At 37.8% G+C, this 20,209-nt stretch overlaps 1 protein-coding gene across 3 annotated transcripts in view; it reads left to right on the top strand.

The window, feature by feature from the left end:
• Nucleotides 1-20,209, top strand: part of LOC124787985 (amino acid transporter AVT1H-like) — a 69,602-nt gene that overhangs the window by 10,488 nt on the left and 38,905 nt on the right. For all 3 annotated transcript variants that reach the window (XM_047255027.1, XM_047255036.1, XM_047255019.1), the window contains exons 2-5: nt 179-326; nt 13,902-14,070; nt 15,258-15,446; nt 17,629-17,873. In XM_047255027.1, the coding sequence (XP_047110983.1) occupies nt 179-326; nt 13,902-14,070; nt 15,258-15,446; nt 17,629-17,873 (751 nt within the window). The remainder of the gene's footprint in view (nt 1-178; nt 327-13,901; nt 14,071-15,257; nt 15,447-17,628; nt 17,874-20,209) is intronic.

Genomic DNA, 20,209 nt, shown 5'->3' with positions numbered 1-20,209 from the left:
AGGAGATGTGATAGTTGATTCAGCTTATCCCTATCTATTTTGCCTCTCATTAGTCACATGAAATGGTGCTTTTACAAATGCAATCTGATACAGTCACATAATACTATATGTTTGGATCCACCCTAATGTAAATACTGCAGATTCAGAGTAGTTTTCAATTTTATACTTTCTCTTGCAGAATACACCCTCAGAGGGTAGATATGGCTCAACAGGTGTATCAGATGGTGCAAAGAAAGGCCTTACAGTGCTTTCAACTGCGATTTTTATTGCTGGGGAAATGGCTGGCAGTGGAGTCTTAGCATTGCCAAGAGCTGTTGTGGATTCAGGTATGTTTTGATCAATGCATGTATCACAATAAACTTACTGCATTCTCAGCAATGCTGTGCGTAATTTGCATGAGGGTAGACTCACCAAATAGAAGCAGTGATTCTGTTTGATGAATTGTGATCCATCCTGATATACCTACTACAAGGGTCAGTAAAATGAAAACGAGACAGATGGAAAAAAGTAAATAAACTGTTGATTATTTTGAAAGTACAGTAGAGCGTCGATTATCCGAAGTAATTGGGGGACATGGGTGTTCGGAAAACTGGTTTGTTCGGATAATCGAACTGTACATGCTTATTTGCCAAAAAGAAGTACTGTACAGTAAATTTATTTGTAAAAACAGGCATCTCTTTTAGTATTACAAAGTAACATACAAAGGCAACTTCAGTAGTAATATGTAGTATGTGGCACAGTTTATTAAACAAAAATATATACATATTACATACACATTTTGCATGAACAATAAACACAGTATACAAAATTAAAATTGGATAAAGTGGTTGCAGATTCACCTTCTTCTAACCTTTTAATAATCTCGTACTTGTCCCTCATAGAAAGGACAATACGTTTACGTTTAAGCATTTTGTATCGTGAAGTTCACTTCTTCACGCAGGAGCACACAAGTGGTCGTAACAGAGAACAGGAGGTGACTGTTTGCACCATGAGAAGCTCTTCTTGGGGGCGTGCAATCCTTCAAACTGCGTGTTGCCAGTGCCAAGCCAACAGAAGTGTGCTGATTGTTGAAACACAGCGACTGGTGGCTTGGCAGGTCAGCAGCGCCTTGTGAAGGCCCCATTAGAAGCAATGTTCCGCCAGCGGTGGCCCAGTGCGGTGACTACTGTGGGAAACTAGATTAGAGAGTGAGGGGGATGATGGACGGTAGGGTGGGAGAGTAACAGGTGCAAGCGAGTACACAGTTTGGTTAAGCGGTCGTTCGGTTGACCGACGTTTGAATAATCAATGCTCTACTGTAATCACTATAACTGTTGGTACATTTATCCCACTGTGAGACAAAATGGTCAGTGCGTTCATCTAAAAACATTTGCAATTGACTATGGATCCATGATTATACTCAGGTGTGCACCTCTTCGGCTGAAGCAAATCAGTGGCCACAAGTGTTTTTATTCAGACCTCTAAAAATATGGAAATCACCTGGGGAGAGATTGGAACTGTATGGGAGACCTGTAAGGGCATCCCATTCTAACTTCTGCAGCATAATCGAGACAACTGTGGCAACACGTGGGCCCACATTATACTATAAAAAAAATTATGTGGTGTTAGGTTGATGGATCCATTAGTAGCACTGTTTGCATGACTCATGATGCAAGAAGCTACTGCCTGCATGTAATCTTAACCCTATGTCTGCTTGCTGCAGATATGCGTGATAAATATTGAGCTGAGTGCTGTGTCATTATTGCCAAATGTGTATACCTGTATTAAATAGCCTATATTTGGATTTTTACCTATTCTGAGATTACTTGAGTGGCCTGCTTCATCCTGTGCTGAAAATTTCTGGAGTGCTTTATGCCTTATCCCCATCTGTAACTTTAAAATTTGTCATTGTTGAGATGAAAATTATTGCTTTTATTGAAAATAACATAAACATAAAAGTGCTGCATCTGCTGATGTAGACAGGTTAGGGCTGTTGCTTTCAGAATCTGTGGAGGAGCACTATCATTGACATCAAGTAATTGGTACTAAGTGTCGATCTTTGAGTATCTCTGCAATCTCTTCTTCAGTGCAGCCATGGCACCTTGTTGTTTTCTTCTTAGGTTAGATGGTGAGAAAAATACTGTGAAGCCAATCTTGAGGACCAGTAAGATATAAAGCAAAATCAACTTCTAATCAACATGTCCTCTCCTGGTTGTGAAAGTTTTACAATAAGAAAAAGTGTCAAGTTCAAATTCTTAAACACTTTTGTGTCAGAATAAGCTGACATCGGAGGTGCTAGGCAAAATAGCTGAGAATTTCATTGTACCGGTCAAACCAGCAGCAGTACAACATTCTGCACTAGCTGCCTCGAGACACACTTCTTGTTACTGCAGCAGAAAGTTGTGTTATCTTCAGTGCATGCAGTTGAGAGTTGCATTGGTGTTTGTTTCAGGACGTGTTTCAGTGCTTCTGCAAATTGTAAATGGATAACATGAAGGAGGGACAGATTTGCATCAGTTCTGTTTCAAATTAAAGAAAGCTGCAGCTGAAACCCACCGCATGCTGAGAGAGGCATTTTTTGAGAGTGAACTAAGTCAAACAACAACATTTGAGTGGTTCCGGTCCAGATGGTATACCAGTCAGGTTCCTCTCAGAGTATGCAGACACAATAGCGCCCTTCTTAGCCATCATATACAACCGCTCACTTGACGAAAGATCTGTTGCTAAAGACTGGAAAGTAACACAGGTCACACCAGTATTCAAGAAAGGAAATAGGAGTAACTCATTGAATTGCAGACCCATATCACTGACCTCAATTTGCAGTAGGATTTTGGAGCATATACTGTACTCGAACATTATGAATCACCTTGAAGAAAATGACTTATTGATACATAACCAACACGGATTCAGAAAATATCGTTCTTGTGCAACAAAGCTAGCTCTTTATTCCCATGAAGTAATGAGTGCTGTCGACAAGGGATCTCAGATCGATTCCATATTCCTATATTTACAGAAGGCTTTTGATACCATTCCTCAAAAGCAACTATTAATCAAATTGAGTGCATATGGAGTATTGTCTCAGTTGTGTGACTGTATTTGTGATTTCCTCTCAGAGAGGTCACAGTTCGTAGTGATAGATAGTAAATCTTTGAGTAGAACAGAAGTGATATCTGGCATTCCGCAAGGTAGTGTCATAGGCCCTCTGCTGTTCCTGATTTACGTAAATGATCTAGGTGATAATCTGAGCAGCCCTCTTAGATTGTTTGCAGATGACGCTGTAATTTACCATCTAGTAAAATCATCAGACGACCAATTCCAATTACAAAACAATCTAAAGAGAATTTGTGTATGGTATGAAAAGTGGCAGCTGGCACTAAATAAAGAAAAGTGCGAGGTCATCCACATGGGTACTAAAAGAAATCTGATAAATTTTGGGTATACGATAAATCCCACAAATCTAAGGGCTGTCAATTTGACTAAATACCTAGGAATTACAGTTACAAGCAACTTAAATTGGAAAGACCACATAGATAATATTGTGGGGAAGGTGAAACGAAGACTGCGCTTTGTTGGCAGAACACTTAAAGGATGCGACAAACCCGCTAAAGAGACAACCTACATTACACTTGTCTGTCCTCTGCTGGAATATTGCTGCATGGTATGGGATCCTTACCAGGTAGGATTTACGGAGGACATCTAAAAAGTGCAAAGAAGGGCAGCTCGTTACGTGTTATTGCGCAATAAGGGTGAGAGTGCCACTGGTATGATATGTGAGTTGGGGTGGCAGTCACTGAAATGAAGGCGGTTTTCTTTGCGGTGAGATCTATTTACGAAATTTCAATCACCAGCTTTCTCTTCCTAATGTGTAAATATTTTGTTGACACCCACTTACGTAGGGAGAAATGATTATCAGAATAAAATAAGAGAAATCAGAGCTCGAACAGAAAGATTTAGGTGTTCCTTTTTTCCACATACCATTTTAGAGTGAAATGGTAGAGAAGTAGTGTGAAAATGGTTCGATGAACCCTTTGCCAGGCACTTAAGTGTGAATTGCAGAGTAACCATGTAGATGTAGATGTTAAAGTGCGTCGAAGAAGACCGAGAATCTGTGCGAGATGACAGACATTCTGGTCAACTGTCATGCACAGAACCAGAAATGTTCATGAAAGTATGTGACATGGTTCCCAAAGACCATAGGCAGATAATTCATGATGTTTGAAACAGACTTGGGTTGTAGAACCATCTGTGTCAACAAATTCTAGCCGATGCACTGAACATGAGATGAATTGCAGTAAAGTTTGTCTCTTGCTTCCTTACCACCAGTCTATGAAACTTCAGGGTTCAGACTTGCACTGTTCTGCAAGAAACAGTTCGAGGGTGCCCGCAATTCTTATCCAGAGTAATGACCAGTGATGAATCTTTGGTTTACGTTACGACCCAGAAACAAAGCAGCAATAATCACATTGGAAAACACCATCTTTTCCAAGGCCAGAAAAAGTTCATCAAGTTTGCAGCCACATAAATTCAGTGGTCATCATTTTTTTCTGCGTTCAGATAATAGTACATAAGGAGTTTGTTCCAACTGGTCAGACTGCCAACAGGCAATTTTACTGCAAGGTTTTGAGGTGACTGAGGGAAAATGTTTGATGTAAACGGCCAGAGTTGAGGGAAAAGAAAGACTGGTTGCTGCACCATGCCAACACATCTGTGCACACCTCACTCATTGTGAAAGAATTTCTGGCCAAAAGCGACGTGGTAACAGTCTTTCATCCTTCCTACTTGCCAGACCTAGCCCGTTGTGACTTACACCTGTTCCTGGAGATGAAAATCACATTGATAGGGTGATGTTTTGATTCTATTGAAGACATCCAAGTGGAATCGCAATGGGTCCTGTACACCATTCAATCTGCGGACTTCCAGGAGTGCTTTCAAAAATGGAAACAAAGCTGGGATCATTGCATAGGTGCCCGAGGTAACTACTTTGAAGATAATGGAGGACATTAGGAAGTAACTATAGTTTTCTGATTTTTTTTTCAATGAAATTCTTGGATATTTTTGATGAGCACATCATGTAAAAATGTGCCTAATGATATTTAGTAGGGAATGAAGTTGTAGATTTTCTGTAAACTGGTTGTTATGTAATGGGGCAAAAATGTGTATACACATCTTAATTTCATGTTGAAACAATGGCTCAGCTCTTCGTCCAGTTTTTCTGTGGGGGGTGGGGGGAGAGGGGTGGGAGGGGGTGAAGGGGGTGAATGCAGAGAGGCCCAGATTTTTTATCACATTTCTATGAAGACACTTAGTTATAGAAAATAATCATGATCAGTGTAAGTGCCATTCTTGGTAATGTACAGTCAGGATGAAAATGATGATGACCAAAAATTAAGCTCTTGCTTTCCATCTCATATCAAATATTCTTTCCAAAATTGATGGGGAACATGCGTACAATACAAACTTCCTTTCACAAGATAAAGTTCCACTTTTACATTAATGGATGCCATTGTTAGCCATTCCAAATCACACCAGACTTCTCCCAGTACCAAACACAGACGTATTGACTTCCTTAGACTACTTAACAACTTCACTGGTTGTCAAAACAAAGATGATACATTACTAGCTACAAAGAAATTAATACTTGATGGAAATATTTATCTGTGATAACATTTATGTAAGTGACAGTATTTGAGTTGTAAAGATGTTTTGTAAAACACAAAAGATTAGGTAAAAATTTTTATTACTTCCATGTAGCCAAAATTTTAAACTTTCTGTCAAAGCATGTGACTGCAGTAACAAGCTCAGAGTTCAAGTACAGAAAATATAGACAAACATGGATATTTAAACAGAGGTAATGAAAGTCATGGAATAGTAATATGCACATTTGAAGACAGTGATAGTATCACATACACAAGGTATAAAAAGGGCTGTGCATTAACTGAGCAATCATTTCCACACACATGATTCATGTGAAAAGATTTGCTATGTAATTATGATGGCACGATGAGAATTAACTGACTTAGACTGCGGAATGGTAGTTGGAGCTAGACAAAGGGGCATTCCATTTTGGAAATCATTAGGGAAAACACAGTGGCCAATAGAGCAGCAGCACTTGTATATAGTTGTCAATGCTAACATTCAAGCAACACGGCATGAAATTACCACAGAAATAAATGTAGGACATAAAATGTACATATCTGTTAGGACAGTATGGCAAAATTTGGCATTAATGGGCTTCGATAGCAGACGACCAATGCGAGTGCCTTTGCTAGCAGCACAGCATCGCCTGCCGTGCCTCTACTGGGCTCATGACCATATCAGTTGGATTCTAGAGGACTGGAAAACCATGGCCTGGTCAGATGAGTTCTGACTTCAGTTGGTAAGAGCTGAGCTTGTTACTGCAGTCACATGCTTTGACAGAATGTTTAAAATTTTGGCTACGTGTAAGTAATATAACATTTTACCTAATCTTTTGTATTTTACAAAACATCTTTACAACTCAAATACTGTCATTTACAAAAATGTTATCACAGATAAATATTTCGAGAGTGGTGCAGACCCCAAGAAACCATGGACCCAAGTTGTCAACAACACACTGTGCAAGCTGGTGGTGGTTCCATAATGGTGTGATCTGTGTTTGCTTGGAATGGACTTGCCTCTCTGGTCCAACTGAGCCAATCATTGACTGGAAATGGTGGTGTTTGGCTACTTCGAGACCATTTACAGCCATTCATGGACTTCATTTTCCCAAACGACGACTGAATTTTTATGGGTGCTATGCCACCAGGTCACTGTTGTTCACAATCATTTGAAGAACATTAAGGACAATTTGTACGAATGATTTGACCATCTAGATTGCCCTTCATGAATTCCATTGAACATTTATGGAACATAACTGAGAGGTCAGTGCATACACAACATCCTGCAACGGCAACACTTTTGCAATTATGGACAGCTTCAGAAACAGCATGGCTCAATATTTCAGCAGGGAACTTGCAAGAACTTGTTGACTCTATGCCACATCAAGGTGCAGGGCCAAAGGAAGTCCGACATTATGTTAGGACATATCACATGACTTTTGTCACTCCAGTGTAATTCATAAAATGATAACAAACAATGGAAAATCCAGAATGTAACAATATTATGAGAAGGAAAGTTGTTACTCACCATACACCACAGATGTTGCGTCGCAGATAGGCACAACAAAAAGACTCTCACAATTAAAGCTTTCGACCATTTAGGCCTTTGTCAACAACAACACACACACACACACACACACACACACACCTCATATACACGACTGGAGCCTTGGGCAACTGAAACCCCTGAAACCACACCAGTGTGTTGTCTCTGTTGCCTGAGACTGCAGTTGTATGTGTGAGTTGCATTTGCGTGCAACTTCCCTTCTCATAATATTGTTGCATAAAATTATAATACAGACAGAATTTCAATTGGTTGTTGTGAAGCATCATAATATACATGAAAACTTCCTTCCTGCACATAAGTCGTGCAGATATCGAAGACACAGTAACAAAACAGAAATGGTACCAAGAGACTATAAACACACATCTGCATCATCATCCAACACTAAACAGAAGTCACAAATGTAAAGCAGTATGTCAGACTGCAGCAAAATGAGATGACAACAACGGATACACATAGTGGCAAGAATTGTGAAAAGCTACTGAAATACCACTGTACACTAAACACATCCTTAACACTCATGTATGTGAGTAGTGGTGCATATATACTTATCATTGGCAATCAGGATTGCCAAGAAATCTTGAGTTAACTCATCAATAGTGCTCAGGGGAAGCCCAAATCAGTTGCTTAAACTTTTCAACATCACCTAGGGACTGGAAGAGTGTGATGAGTTAGCTCATCAACAGCACTCAAAAAGGTTAATGTCATTAGTTCTGAAACTAAATCTTCAGAATCTACTATCAAAAAGGAATGAACTGACATATTATAGGAAGGTAGTAAAGTGAGATGAAATGGCTTACAGCCACAGTCAGTTGTATTTAGAGCTAGTTTGTGGATCAGTTGAATGACAAGTATGTGGGAGTTCCTGAGTACTATGCGACCTTTGGTTATCTCCAGTATTATCATGGGAGGTGACAAGCAAGTCCGATGCCAGTTCATGTAAAATGAGAAGGCATTCTTTTGACCAGAACAAATGCTGCAATCAGATTCGGGGCTAACAACTAGTGCATTCCCAAACAGTATTTTTAAATAAAAGTAAAAATGATCACACTCATTCGAAAAAAATGAACAAATTACCTTCCTCATTGAGTGTTGTACTGTTCCACATAGAGCAGGATTTTGTGTGAGAATACTTCTGCATGTGAAGGCACTGGTGCAACAGCCAGATACGTCGACTTTTGACCAAAAATGAGATTTTACTATCATTATGTAGTTTGAAAATTGCTCTGTCATGTCACACAACAATGAAACTGCCCATAGTACCAATTTAGAATAACATATGGAATGGACTTGTTAACACCAGGTGTTTGGAGCATGAACTGGACATTTTCAGAGCTTGCTCTGTCATTGCACCAAACACTAGTCAAATTCTGACATCTGGGTCCGCCCCCGGTAGCTGAGTGGTCAGCGTGACAGACTGTCAATCCAAAGGGCCCGGGTTCGATTCCCGGCTGGGTCGGGGATTTTATCCGCTCAGGGACTGGGTGTTGCGTTGTCCTAATCATCATCATTTCATCCCCATCGACGCGCAAGTCGCCGAAGTGGCGTCAAATCGAAAGACCTGTACCAGGCGAACGGTCTACCCGACGGGAGGCCCTCGTCACACGACATTTCCATTTCCATTTCTGACATCTGAAATACATCCAAGTAGTTCACTGTGGCTGATGTTACAAAGGATTTATTTTTAGATTTCTTGTTCCGCCTAAGAAAGCTACTGCAGCCTAACATTAAGAGTGCAGATAGTAGAAAGTTTACTGTTTCAAAGTGCAGGTTCTTTGAGTACTCCATTGCACACAAGCATGTAGTTTGCTGTAGTACACCATTTTCACAACTTATCTAATATGATTTGATCATTCAGAAAGCCTCAACTACAATGACTTTTCCTGAGCTTGCCTAGAAGTATGTGTCAGCATCAGACATGGAATTTTATAATAAGATGGCCTGTGACATTGTTGTTACGGATGGTATATACAGTTCATTAGAAGGAGAAGCACAGGGAACTTCTTATTTACCCTCCACACCTACAACTTTTACTAGGGCATCCATTTTTAAAAATAATTGTCAGGCTCATCATATTCAGTAACCTGTAAATTGCTAGTACTTGTTGTTTTTCTTTTAGTTACTTGTTTATTTTTGGACACCATAACCATAAAGGAAAGTTGCTTGGTGCAAGAGCAAGAAAAGCCCATTTTTAAAAAATAAATCAATAAATGCCATAGTAAATCTTCATTTGGGTATATAATAAGTTATTAGGATGTGTTGGTGGCTTAATGAAACGCTGGGAAAAGTCAAGACTCATTAATAAAGTTTTCAAATTTCTTGACAGTTTTTTGGGTTTACTAAAAAATATGTAAATATGATTTATGTGGTTATTGTACTAATGCCTTCATTTGTAATTGTGCAGTATGAGTGCTTAGAGGTAGTGCTGTAAAATTTCCAGGAATTTAAAATTGAAGAAATATTCCCAGAGAATATTGCCAGCAATATTCCCAAAATTCATTAATTCCTAGTAATTTATGATTAAGTAGCAACATAGCTCAAAAAACTGTTAATTAATAGTTAAAAGCAGTAATCGTATTGTTAAATCAAACTCAGAAACTGAAATATATTTTAAGATAAAATTATAATTGACTAAAATTCCTGGGAATTTATAATTTTAAAAATGAAATCCCTTAAATTAATAGGTCAATGTGGTAATAGTGTGATTTTTAAAAAAAAACCACGAACGCTCTTATATGTTCAAAATATATTAGAATTGAATAAAAATATCAGAAAATAACCAGAATGTAAAACATTATGCTTGTTGTTAGAAATAAACTCATTTTTTTTGTTTTCATTGTTTTAAATATCAAAGAATTAGCCCTAGAACTGCCAAGTGTAGAAATTTGCGACTCTTACGTTTTCCTAGAACTGCCAATGTCAAAGTAATCAACCTTTAGAAAAACTGAGTTTATAATATTGATATGCCATCTAGTGAGTAACTAAAGTTACTGAAATACACAGAGCAGTTTGTTTATCTAATTTGTTAAATTTTCTGTCAGTGTTAGAGATATTTTAGGCCATGAAGTTTATTTTAAACTCATGTGAATTTTGTAAACATTAGTCATTGAAAATGACATTTTGGGGAAAAATTATGCGGATAAACCAGCCAATATTTGCGATTTACTTGAAAATACAAGTGATTTTATCAAAAGAGTACATGGTAAAATATTAATTAATGACTCTAAAAGTGAAAGTGATAGTGATATTTCAGAAAATAAATTTATAAATCATAATTCATTGCAGGAAATGAGGAGTCTTTGAGTTCTGAAAGTGAAACACCTCTAATAATTTGTTTGGAAAAATTAAAAAATACTACAGATGACAGCCGGTTGAGAATTATGCCTCCAGAGAAATATTTTGTAAGTTAGGTTTCATTCAGAGAAATGTGGGGTTTCAACTTGCTTAAAAATAGGAGGCCTAGTGAATATTTTAAATTATTTTTCCCGTCAGAGTTATAATAAATGATGTTTTGCATGGAATTTGCAAGGAAATTAATGCAAGGAATGCTAAATCTTGGATTAAAATGTATGAATTTACTTAGTTAACCTAGTTTTAAGGTTCTTTAACTGTTAATAAGTGTCAAAACATTCAAAATCTAAAAATTTTCATAAATTCCCAATTTTTGGGAATCTTCCCGGCCAAAAAAATATTCCTGACAATTTTCCATTTTATAAGTTCCCTCTGACAGGGAATGTACCCAGCCCACACCACTAGTTAGAGGGAAGTGGTTGGAATCAATGGGCAAGTGCTAAACGTCAATCGAAAGGTCAGAGGTAAGGTTCCCAGTCACTCCTGGAATTTATTTTTTCATCAGTTATCACTTCATTTACCTCTGGCAGTAATTTGTTAATGTGAAATATGCTAATTTGCACTGTGTAACTGGATAACCCAGTTCTAAGATGGCAAAGACATACCAGATGCAATGGGGCCATTCCTAGTAAAGCAGTGCAGTGCTCAGACCATCAGGATGAGGACAGCTTTACTTTATTACACTGCCTGACGAAAAACATGAAAGTCCCCAGTAAAAGAGGAGAAACTTTATTTAATAAAATTGCAGCCAAATAGCCAAATACAGTTACTTTGCTTAACATTGTACATTTTTGCATGTTAATTTATAAATTTCACTCTTTTACTACACAGTTCACACCCACATGTGGTTGAGTCATGATAATTTTTGTTTTTGCAAATTAGATGATGAAAGCCATGAACAGATAATCTAGTTACAACATGTCGCATTTCGAGGTTTGGAGCTGTCCATGAGCGGTTCGTCATTGCTTCGGTGCCATAGAACACAGGCCATACTTTTTCTCGTTTATCCTTGATGACCTTCAGGTGATTTCTGGAAGCCCTGGTGTGTGGCATCATATATCAAAGTTTCTAATCTTTGATTAGAAATGTCTCTCGCTAGCAGGTACACTAGTCTAGATCTTGTTGTCTTTGAGAGGCCTAGTGCTCTTTTTAGATAAGTCAATTTTACCTTTTCTAGTGTTTCTAGATTTTTTTCTGCCTGGTAGTCCCATATGACCTCCATCCCGTAGGCCAGGATTGGCAATATTTTTGCACATTGAATAATTTCATGGCTGTTTTTAGACTGAGTAGGCTGATGTTTTTTATGTCCTGTATTGCTATTATTGCTTGGGCTGCACGTTCTGTTGTATGTTTTGTGAAGCATTTGGCTGTTGGTTGCAACGTCACCCCTAGGTATTTAAAGTCTGATGAGATTTTTATTTTTTGCAGTCTGATGTTGATTTCCGCATTCTTGGGTGTTTTGCCTCCCTTTCTGAAAAAAATTCGGTGTTTGAAATGAAGCATAATGGCTTGGGAAGGTTTGTGAAGTTATTCCAGTGATCACAAAACTGAATCAAATTTACAAAGAACTTGGCAATATGATTTCATTTATCAGTATGAAGTTGCACCTCCTCTGGCCTGGATGCATGTCACTGATTTGGCTGGCAGCTACATTGTATCCTCCCCTAAGGAAGCTGCCGCACAAGGGTTGTAATTGATCCTTGATACCATGTATACTGACACCAGGACAGAGTTGACGCCCATGCTGATCCCAAACGTTCTGTCAAGGACAGATCTGGGGATCTTGGTAGTCACAGGAGTACATAAAGATCATGAATGAAGTTCACAGAGCCATGGGATGTGTGCCAACTAGCATTATCTTGTTGAAAAATGACATCTCAACATTTTTGCATGAGATTGTTATTCCCAATTCCAGCTGCTGCTAATCCCAGTCCAATAGTGTGGGATGCCACAGAATATCACAGAAGGTCCATTACTTGTAATGGAATGGCAGGTGCTACTGTGAAGGGGTTACAGTGTGCTTGGTGGACAATATGGCCATCCTCCATTGTGCTGGTCAGAAGTGGTCAGCAGGAACCCTGATTACAAGTAATCCACATGTCTGCATGTACTGGACCACTCTCTCATCCAAATGCCCACAAATCTGTATATTGCAAGGTTCAACCAGGTGGCCAAATGGAGGCCCACAACAAGACTCCTCTCAAACTCTGTCAGGTGCTGATAATGCTGTATCACACATGTTCACCAATTCCTCATGATCTTCACAATGATCACTCGACATCTGGTACTGTTCGTGACCCTTATATACCCTACCAGGAACACTAATCATGAAAAACACTAATGCACTCTGGTGGTCATATTACTTGTCAAGGTATTGCAACTGTATTCATTTATATACCCACCGATGTGTGTATGTGTATAATGTCTTCTGTTTGCTTGACTTTTTTTGACAGGCATTGTACATCAAAGTAAAGATCAGATGTATAGCACTTGTTTCAAAAAGTCTAATTTTTTAATGATCTTTTTTATTTGTGGAAATGTAGATTGCATGTGAATCATTGCAAGTTTAATCACAGTAAAACATTTTCTTTAATGCAGTTGGCCAGAACAAATAATTTTTTCTTGCTACTTTGAAAAACGGGTATTTCATTGTACTTGATTTATTTTTTGTGCTTATTACATCGAAACTAACAATATTACTGCTACTTTAAATTAAGTTGAAATCATCAAACCTTTTTATACTTTCCAACAGCATGAGCCTCTTAGAAAACATCATCTGCTTATATCTTTTTAGCCACAAAGCTAGTTTTATACATAATTTTTTGTTGTGAATTTGTATATTTTATTCTCTTGCAATCAAAATATAACAGTGAATTTTAAACAATTTTCCCATTGAAACAAACACAAATATGATACTTGCTGAATATTTTTGTATCAAAATGTATAAAAAACTACTGATGAAAACAGAAGGCAGTCAGCTCGATCCACTTATTTAAACATTCCATGCTTTTTGTCAGATGGGAGCAAGTCAGAGTCTCCATGGGAAATGATGCAGAACTTACGGCTCTGGTAGGTCTACTGTCTGACTGGCACCAACATTAATGAAAATTACTATTTATGACCTAAAAAGCAAGTAACTGAAAATATTCAGCCATCAGTATTCAATCAATAACATGCTTATTTTCATGAATCTGCCTTTGGTTTGCAGTCTTTTCCACTCATTCTTTCTTTATCATTCTCTGTCAGTAGTGACCAAGATATTGTAAGGAATCTTGTTTGTGGATAGTAATTTGTTTATGCAATATCCACATTTTGCAAGTAATTTTCATATTAAATTACTTGTTATTTAAAACTGCATGTCTTTGTTTTAGGATGGATTGGCCCCATACTTGTCATAATATTCTGCATTAATTCTGCATATGGTGGTGCTCGCCTTGGAGATTGTTGGGCAATTTTAGAAGAAAGGTATCCAGAGTACAGAACACCTGTCAGGAATCCCTATGCTACTATTGCTTACAGAGCTGTTGGCCGGAAGACAAGGTTTGTATATTTCCTTCACATAGGAAAGCATCAGGTATTCGTTAAAGGAGAACCACTATTATTACTTGTAACTGAGTGCCACATTTCCACTACGGAACATGATTTACCCTGTCTCATCTTGACTGCTGCATGTGACCCTTCAGAAAGCTCTATTTAAATACTAAGATGCCATGTCATGGATCATTCTTCAGTCTGGAAAAAAAAGAAAAAAATCCAAACATACTGGGAAAATTCACTGTATGTAAACCACGTACTGCAATTCTTTTGCTCTTACTACAAATATGTCTATCTTGGATCTGTTTATAGAAAAATCAACACTTAATTTGACACTGGGAAGAAGATTTCACATTACAACAGTATAATTACATGAATCCTAATTTACATAGAAAGTGGATAAATATTGTTTTCTTTGGCACTGACATTACATCACACATTTGATTTGTAAATCCTACTTATGATAGTGAAATAAAACATCATTAACTGCATTCTAGAGCAACCACTGAACCGTGTGTTTGTTGATCTTCACTGCCTGAAGGCTATTCAGCTGAATATGTATTTCACATCAATGAACTCACTTGGAAGCCTATAAACCAACAAAAACACTAATGTGATCTCTCACATTATATTGGCATGACTGATTAATGGTGTACTTATGGGTGTTCTGCTAAGTCGTTGTTTTTTCATTTTATGCACACTACTTTGAAGACCAGTACAGCTGTCTTCTTCAGGTGCTGCGAGTTCTGCTGTTATGTGTATTTGGTACCTGAAGTCCTACCAGTTGGAGCCAGGCAGCAGATACACATAACAGCAAAACTCGTAGCACCTGAAGAAGACAGCTATATTGGTCTTCGAAATATTATGCACAAAATGGAAACACCTTAACCATGTCACAACATTTGCATTTAAGTAAATTTGAAGACAATATAACATGAAATCATTTTGATGTAATATTTTGTGACTGATTTGAAGTGTGTGACTGTAAGTGTGCATATTAAAACACCCAAATACAGTGGATTAATCCTATGAAAGTAGTTGCATTATTAATAAGATACACCATATCCGGGATAGAATTTTACTTACTACATTTGTGTTTTTTTTTTTGGCCGTAAATATAATTATATTCCAAACTGAAAATAAAATAGCAAACTTACTATTATTTTTAACAGTAAAGAAAAAATTAATTTCAGCTTGCTGGTATCAGGATGCATACAGTTCACCCTTTTTGGTGCTGGTACAGTATACTTGTTACTTGCATCACAAATGGTGCAGGAACTGCTGGAAGATTTTGTAACAAGAGTCAACTTCTGTGTCTGGTTCCTGGTTATTTGCATCATACTAACTCCAGCGATGTGGTTGGAATCGCCAAAAGATTTTAGGTAAGGTCATTACATCTTGCTGTTGTGATCTTAAGTGCAAAGACTGGTTTCATGCATCAGGTCTATCCTGCGTAAGCCTCGTCATCGCTGTGTAGATATTGTAACCTACATCCACTTGAATCTGTCTGCTGTAGTTAAGCCTTGGCCATCCTCTACGATAATTATCCTCAAGCTTTCCTCCATAATCAAATTAAAAATTCGTTCATGTCAGCATGTGTCCTATGAAACAACTTTTAGCCAAGTTTTGTTGTAAATTCATTTTCTCTATGATTCCATTCAGTACCTCTTCATAAATTATCTGATCTACTCATTTAGTCTCCAGAGTTCTTCTGTAGCCCCACATTTAAAAAGCTTCTGTTCTTTTCTTATCTGCACTAGCATTGTCTGACTTTCACTTCCATATAACGCTGCACTCCAAGAAATACTTTCAGCAAAGACTTTCTTCTAACTCATAAATTTATTTCCAATGTTAATATATTTCCATTTTTGAGAAAAGCTTTTGTCACAGTTGACACTCTGTATTTTGTATCTTCTTTACATCTGCCACCATGTTTTCAAGTCCTCCGACCAACCAACAAGGTTAATGAGTCCTAGATTCTACACTCCAACTGATAGAAAGCCAGATTTTTTTTTCTATCTGATTACATCATCTCCCTGAGTAGTCTCCACTCAGAGAACTGATTGGAGGACTATTTTATCTCCAAAACATTTTACACAAGAGGAAGGACAAAATGACACATATATCTTGCATAAAATGATTGTTAATAGAGGAATATCAATGGAAAAATGAAAAAGACAGAGGTATCACCAAACTCTATTCTAATCGAAACATAAGAACGTGTTGTGAATCAGCTTTAAATGGTGACTCTAGGAATATACTACAGTCCCCAAGCTATCATCTGCACAGGGATCATGAGAATAAGATTAGAATAATTAGTGCTCACAGAGGCTTTCAGTCAGTCATTCTTCTGGCACTCCATATGTGAATGGAACAGGAAGAAACTGTAATAACTGATACAATGGGACATACCCTCTGTCATGCACTTCATGGTGGTTTGCAGAGTGTAGATGTAGATCTAGATGCAAAAATTGTGAGGTATGGGGAATGCTGAAAGGTGGAAGGGGTGGCTAAGGAGAGTGTGTGGGTGGGAAGGGAAGGAGAGGGAGAGTACAGAGGATGATAACAATATATGAGAAGGAGGAGCTCCAGTACTTGCAATGCTGCACATAGGAGTCAGAGGGGGCAAATTATAGTAAAAAGAAGACAGTAACTAGTATGTTGAAGCAGCAGTAGTCCAAAGAGGACAGTAAGATGTGTTCTCTTAGGCTGAGAGAATTTTAGAATATGCAGTTGGGAGTCATGTGAAATGAAACTTATTGAGAGGAGGAAACGGGGGTGGGGGGGTGGGGGGTGTAGAATGAAGATAAACAAGGCTCCAGTTGCCATGATTTGTAAAGCAGCTGCTGACATTGCTCACTTTGTGCTGAGCAGCTATTCTACAACTAGGTGATATGTTACTCCTGGCCACATTGTCATGATAGCGATTATTTGCTTAAGTTCACGGTCACCACCACGCAGAAAGTTATGCAGTGGTTACAGCAAATTTGGTAAAGAATATGGTGTCCATCACATGTTCTTCTGCCTCTTTTGTTATTAAATGTGCTGCTGTCCTCATGACATGACTGGAGTAGTTGTTGTTGATGGATATAAGTATGAATGGATGTACCAGTGGATGGGTGGGAGATGAATCATTTCAGTTGTGTATTTTACAGGTATGTGACTAAGGGTTAAAGGGCCAGAGAGGAGCAATAACTTGAGACCTCCAAAGAGTTCAGTAATTATGAATTCAATGATAGTATATGGATAAGACTGTACCAGCTTCAGTCCATAAATGATGAGTGTAATCAATAGAAATGCTAAATTGTTTGTAACTATCACATTGTGTTCAGTTTCTTTACTATCTGATACAGTATAATTATATTGTTTAATTTTTAGTTGCACTACAGCAGTGTCATTTGAAATTAGTTGAGATACTTTTTTTGAGACGGTAGCATGGCAATAATGTCTTACCTGTACAGTAACTCATCATTAAATAATTCACTCTGTACATTCTAACTTGTGGTAATATATAACATTTTCTTTGCAGCAGCTGCATTGTAATAAATGCTCTTTCTTTTTCAGCATTGTAGGTGTTGGTGCTCTGCTTACCACAGCATTTGCATGTGTCTTCATCTTCTCTCAGATAGTAATAGAGGGAATGGATAATAAATATCCAGTGCTCCACAAACCTCATAGTTTCCACAGGTTTTTCCTTGCATTTGGCACAATTTTGTTTTCATTTGGTGGAGCATCAACATTTCCTACTATTCAAAATGACATGATAAATAAAAGCAAATTTTCCACAAGCGTTGTAGTTGGTTTTTCTGGTAAGAACAATAATTATTTATCACACCAGAAGTTTTTTATGAATGCATTTCAATGTCATTAAGTTTTACTGTGCACCTTAATGTGAGCTACACTGGCTAATTATTTTCTCTGAACATTTGGTAGAGTGGGAGGAGATTACCTCCATCCAGTAGAGATTCTTTTGACTTGTTGCTGAGAAGTCAGAGCTTCTTTGCAGCTCTCATACCTTCTATGACGAAGTTATCAATTCAAATACTGGTTGGAAGCCCACTGTGCTTTACTAGATGCAGTATTTTTGGTGAAGGTTTTGGTGTCAGTGGTGATGAGGTCTCCAGTGATCCTTCAACTCAAAAACTGGCCCTCTTAGCCCACAGTGCAATTTGATTTGGGGGCAAGACACAGCTGTGAGTAGAGTTGTGCTCTACCAAAACTACAGTTGGATAGTTTAGGTACAGTACATAAATGATGTGGTAAATGGTAAGATTTCTGTTAGTGTTGGTAGCATTGGTAGGGAAAGAAATGTTAACAGAGAAACTGTGAGCCGATGGCATCTGTCTTGTTTTGCACCTAATTAGAACTGGACGTCATTCAGTGTTAGTCCATTGCGTGTTTTATATCCATATAGAGTATAAATTGCATTTTATAAGTAATAAAAATTAGTTGATCATGTAGCTTATGCACTTTTATGTCACCAGAGCAGTTACTTTTGATACAAGCACTGTTCACAGGCTCAAATATAAAAAAAATATATGCTTAATTATTGTTGTTATCTTGTACTCAATAGAACTTTTTCATCATAATCAAAAACTAAAGTTCCCTCTTGTTATTGATAAATACAAAAATTGTTACAAATAATAAAAACCTATTTTATATAAGTTCGACAAAGTATTGAAGCAATCAAGCAACCACTGATGCATCTGTATTGTTTTCTTTATTTTTACTGCAATGTATCTCTGTTGAATGTTACAGATCATCAGATTTTCAGATAAAACCTGAATTAAACATTGAAAATGTCAATTTTGCTATAAACACTGTTTATTTTTTCATTATAGTCAGGTGTATATGATATAGCAGTGCAATGCATGTCCAAAGCTGCTATGAAATACATGAAATGTATTTGCAGTTGCAAATATGGACAACCTTCAGCTATATAATGAAATGATGACATTGGAAATATGTATTGAACTGTATGAATGTATGAGGTTGTAGGTAGATGGACAATTACATATGGAAGCTTGGGCCTGGCTGTCGATCATGCTCAGATAGCCTGCTCAGATAGCCTAAGTTATTATGGTGACTGCTCACAACAAGCAGGAAATAGGGGTTCGAGTCTCACAAGGGGAAGGCCTCAGACACGGCCAACCGATTCGGTTCAAATTTGGCAGGTCGCTTGTGTACAACCTAAAACGAAGGAATCTAAAATATTTTGGGTCAACACCCCCACGTTTTTGAGAAAGTGACCCCTCAAAGTTATGAAGAGCAATCGACTCAAAATTGGCGGGATCAATAGATAATTGTAAATAGAGCATTTTTCATAATCAGGTATGGGGTCTGCAATCGCATACTATTCCAGAAATCGAGGAAAGAAACTTTTACAACTGTCGCTTCTGTACCCATGTGGTAAACACTTTTTGCCGACAGCACTGATAGCCCAACGGCTAAGGTAACAGGCTGGGAATCAGAGAACCCGGGTTCGAATCTCGAAGAAACCTAGTGGATGTTATTATTTTCGTTTGTATTTTTCCATATCTCAATTGATAGGAATAGGAGGGTTAATGAGGTAAGTAAATCAATAAGGAATGATAATAATAAGGTAGGCAAATAAATTTCTCAAACCTCTTGGGGTAGTAAACAACTAAAATGTTACTCCAGGTCACTTTACAATGGCTCTTCCAGTCACTGTTACGTGTCCTCACTGTTCGTCGAACAACTAGATGGATGGTACTTGTCATATAAAAATTTGAAACAAATATACTCACGGCACCAAGAACATCTAGTGAATGCAATCTTTCGAAAGCTACACTGTTCCTTCCGAAGAGTCGGTGGAAAACAAACTTGATTTACATTTAAAAATATGTCTTTTTCAGGGATTAATTTTGATGCGTACCATGCATATGATATCATTGCCTGAAAATTCGGTGCTGAAAGTTGGTTATGAATTATGCTGTAAATAGTTATTGCATCCGTGTGGTTGTGCAATTCCCGCTGGGTTTCCAGAAGCACACTGCAATTCTGAAGCCTGGAAATAAAGTTTTTAACCTGACGATAGAAATAAACATCACACGGCTGGCACACAGATGTGCAGTTTGGCGGTAGTACTTTTACTGTGCACGTCAGCTGACCCTTGCCATCTATA

This window comes from Schistocerca piceifrons, chromosome 1 (assembly GCF_021461385.2).
Source record: "Schistocerca piceifrons isolate TAMUIC-IGC-003096 chromosome 1, iqSchPice1.1, whole genome shotgun sequence".
NCBI lineage: Eukaryota > Metazoa > Arthropoda > Insecta > Orthoptera > Acrididae > Schistocerca > Schistocerca piceifrons.
Note: the sequence above shows the minus strand (reverse complement) of the source record. Positions and strands in the feature narration are given on the sequence as shown.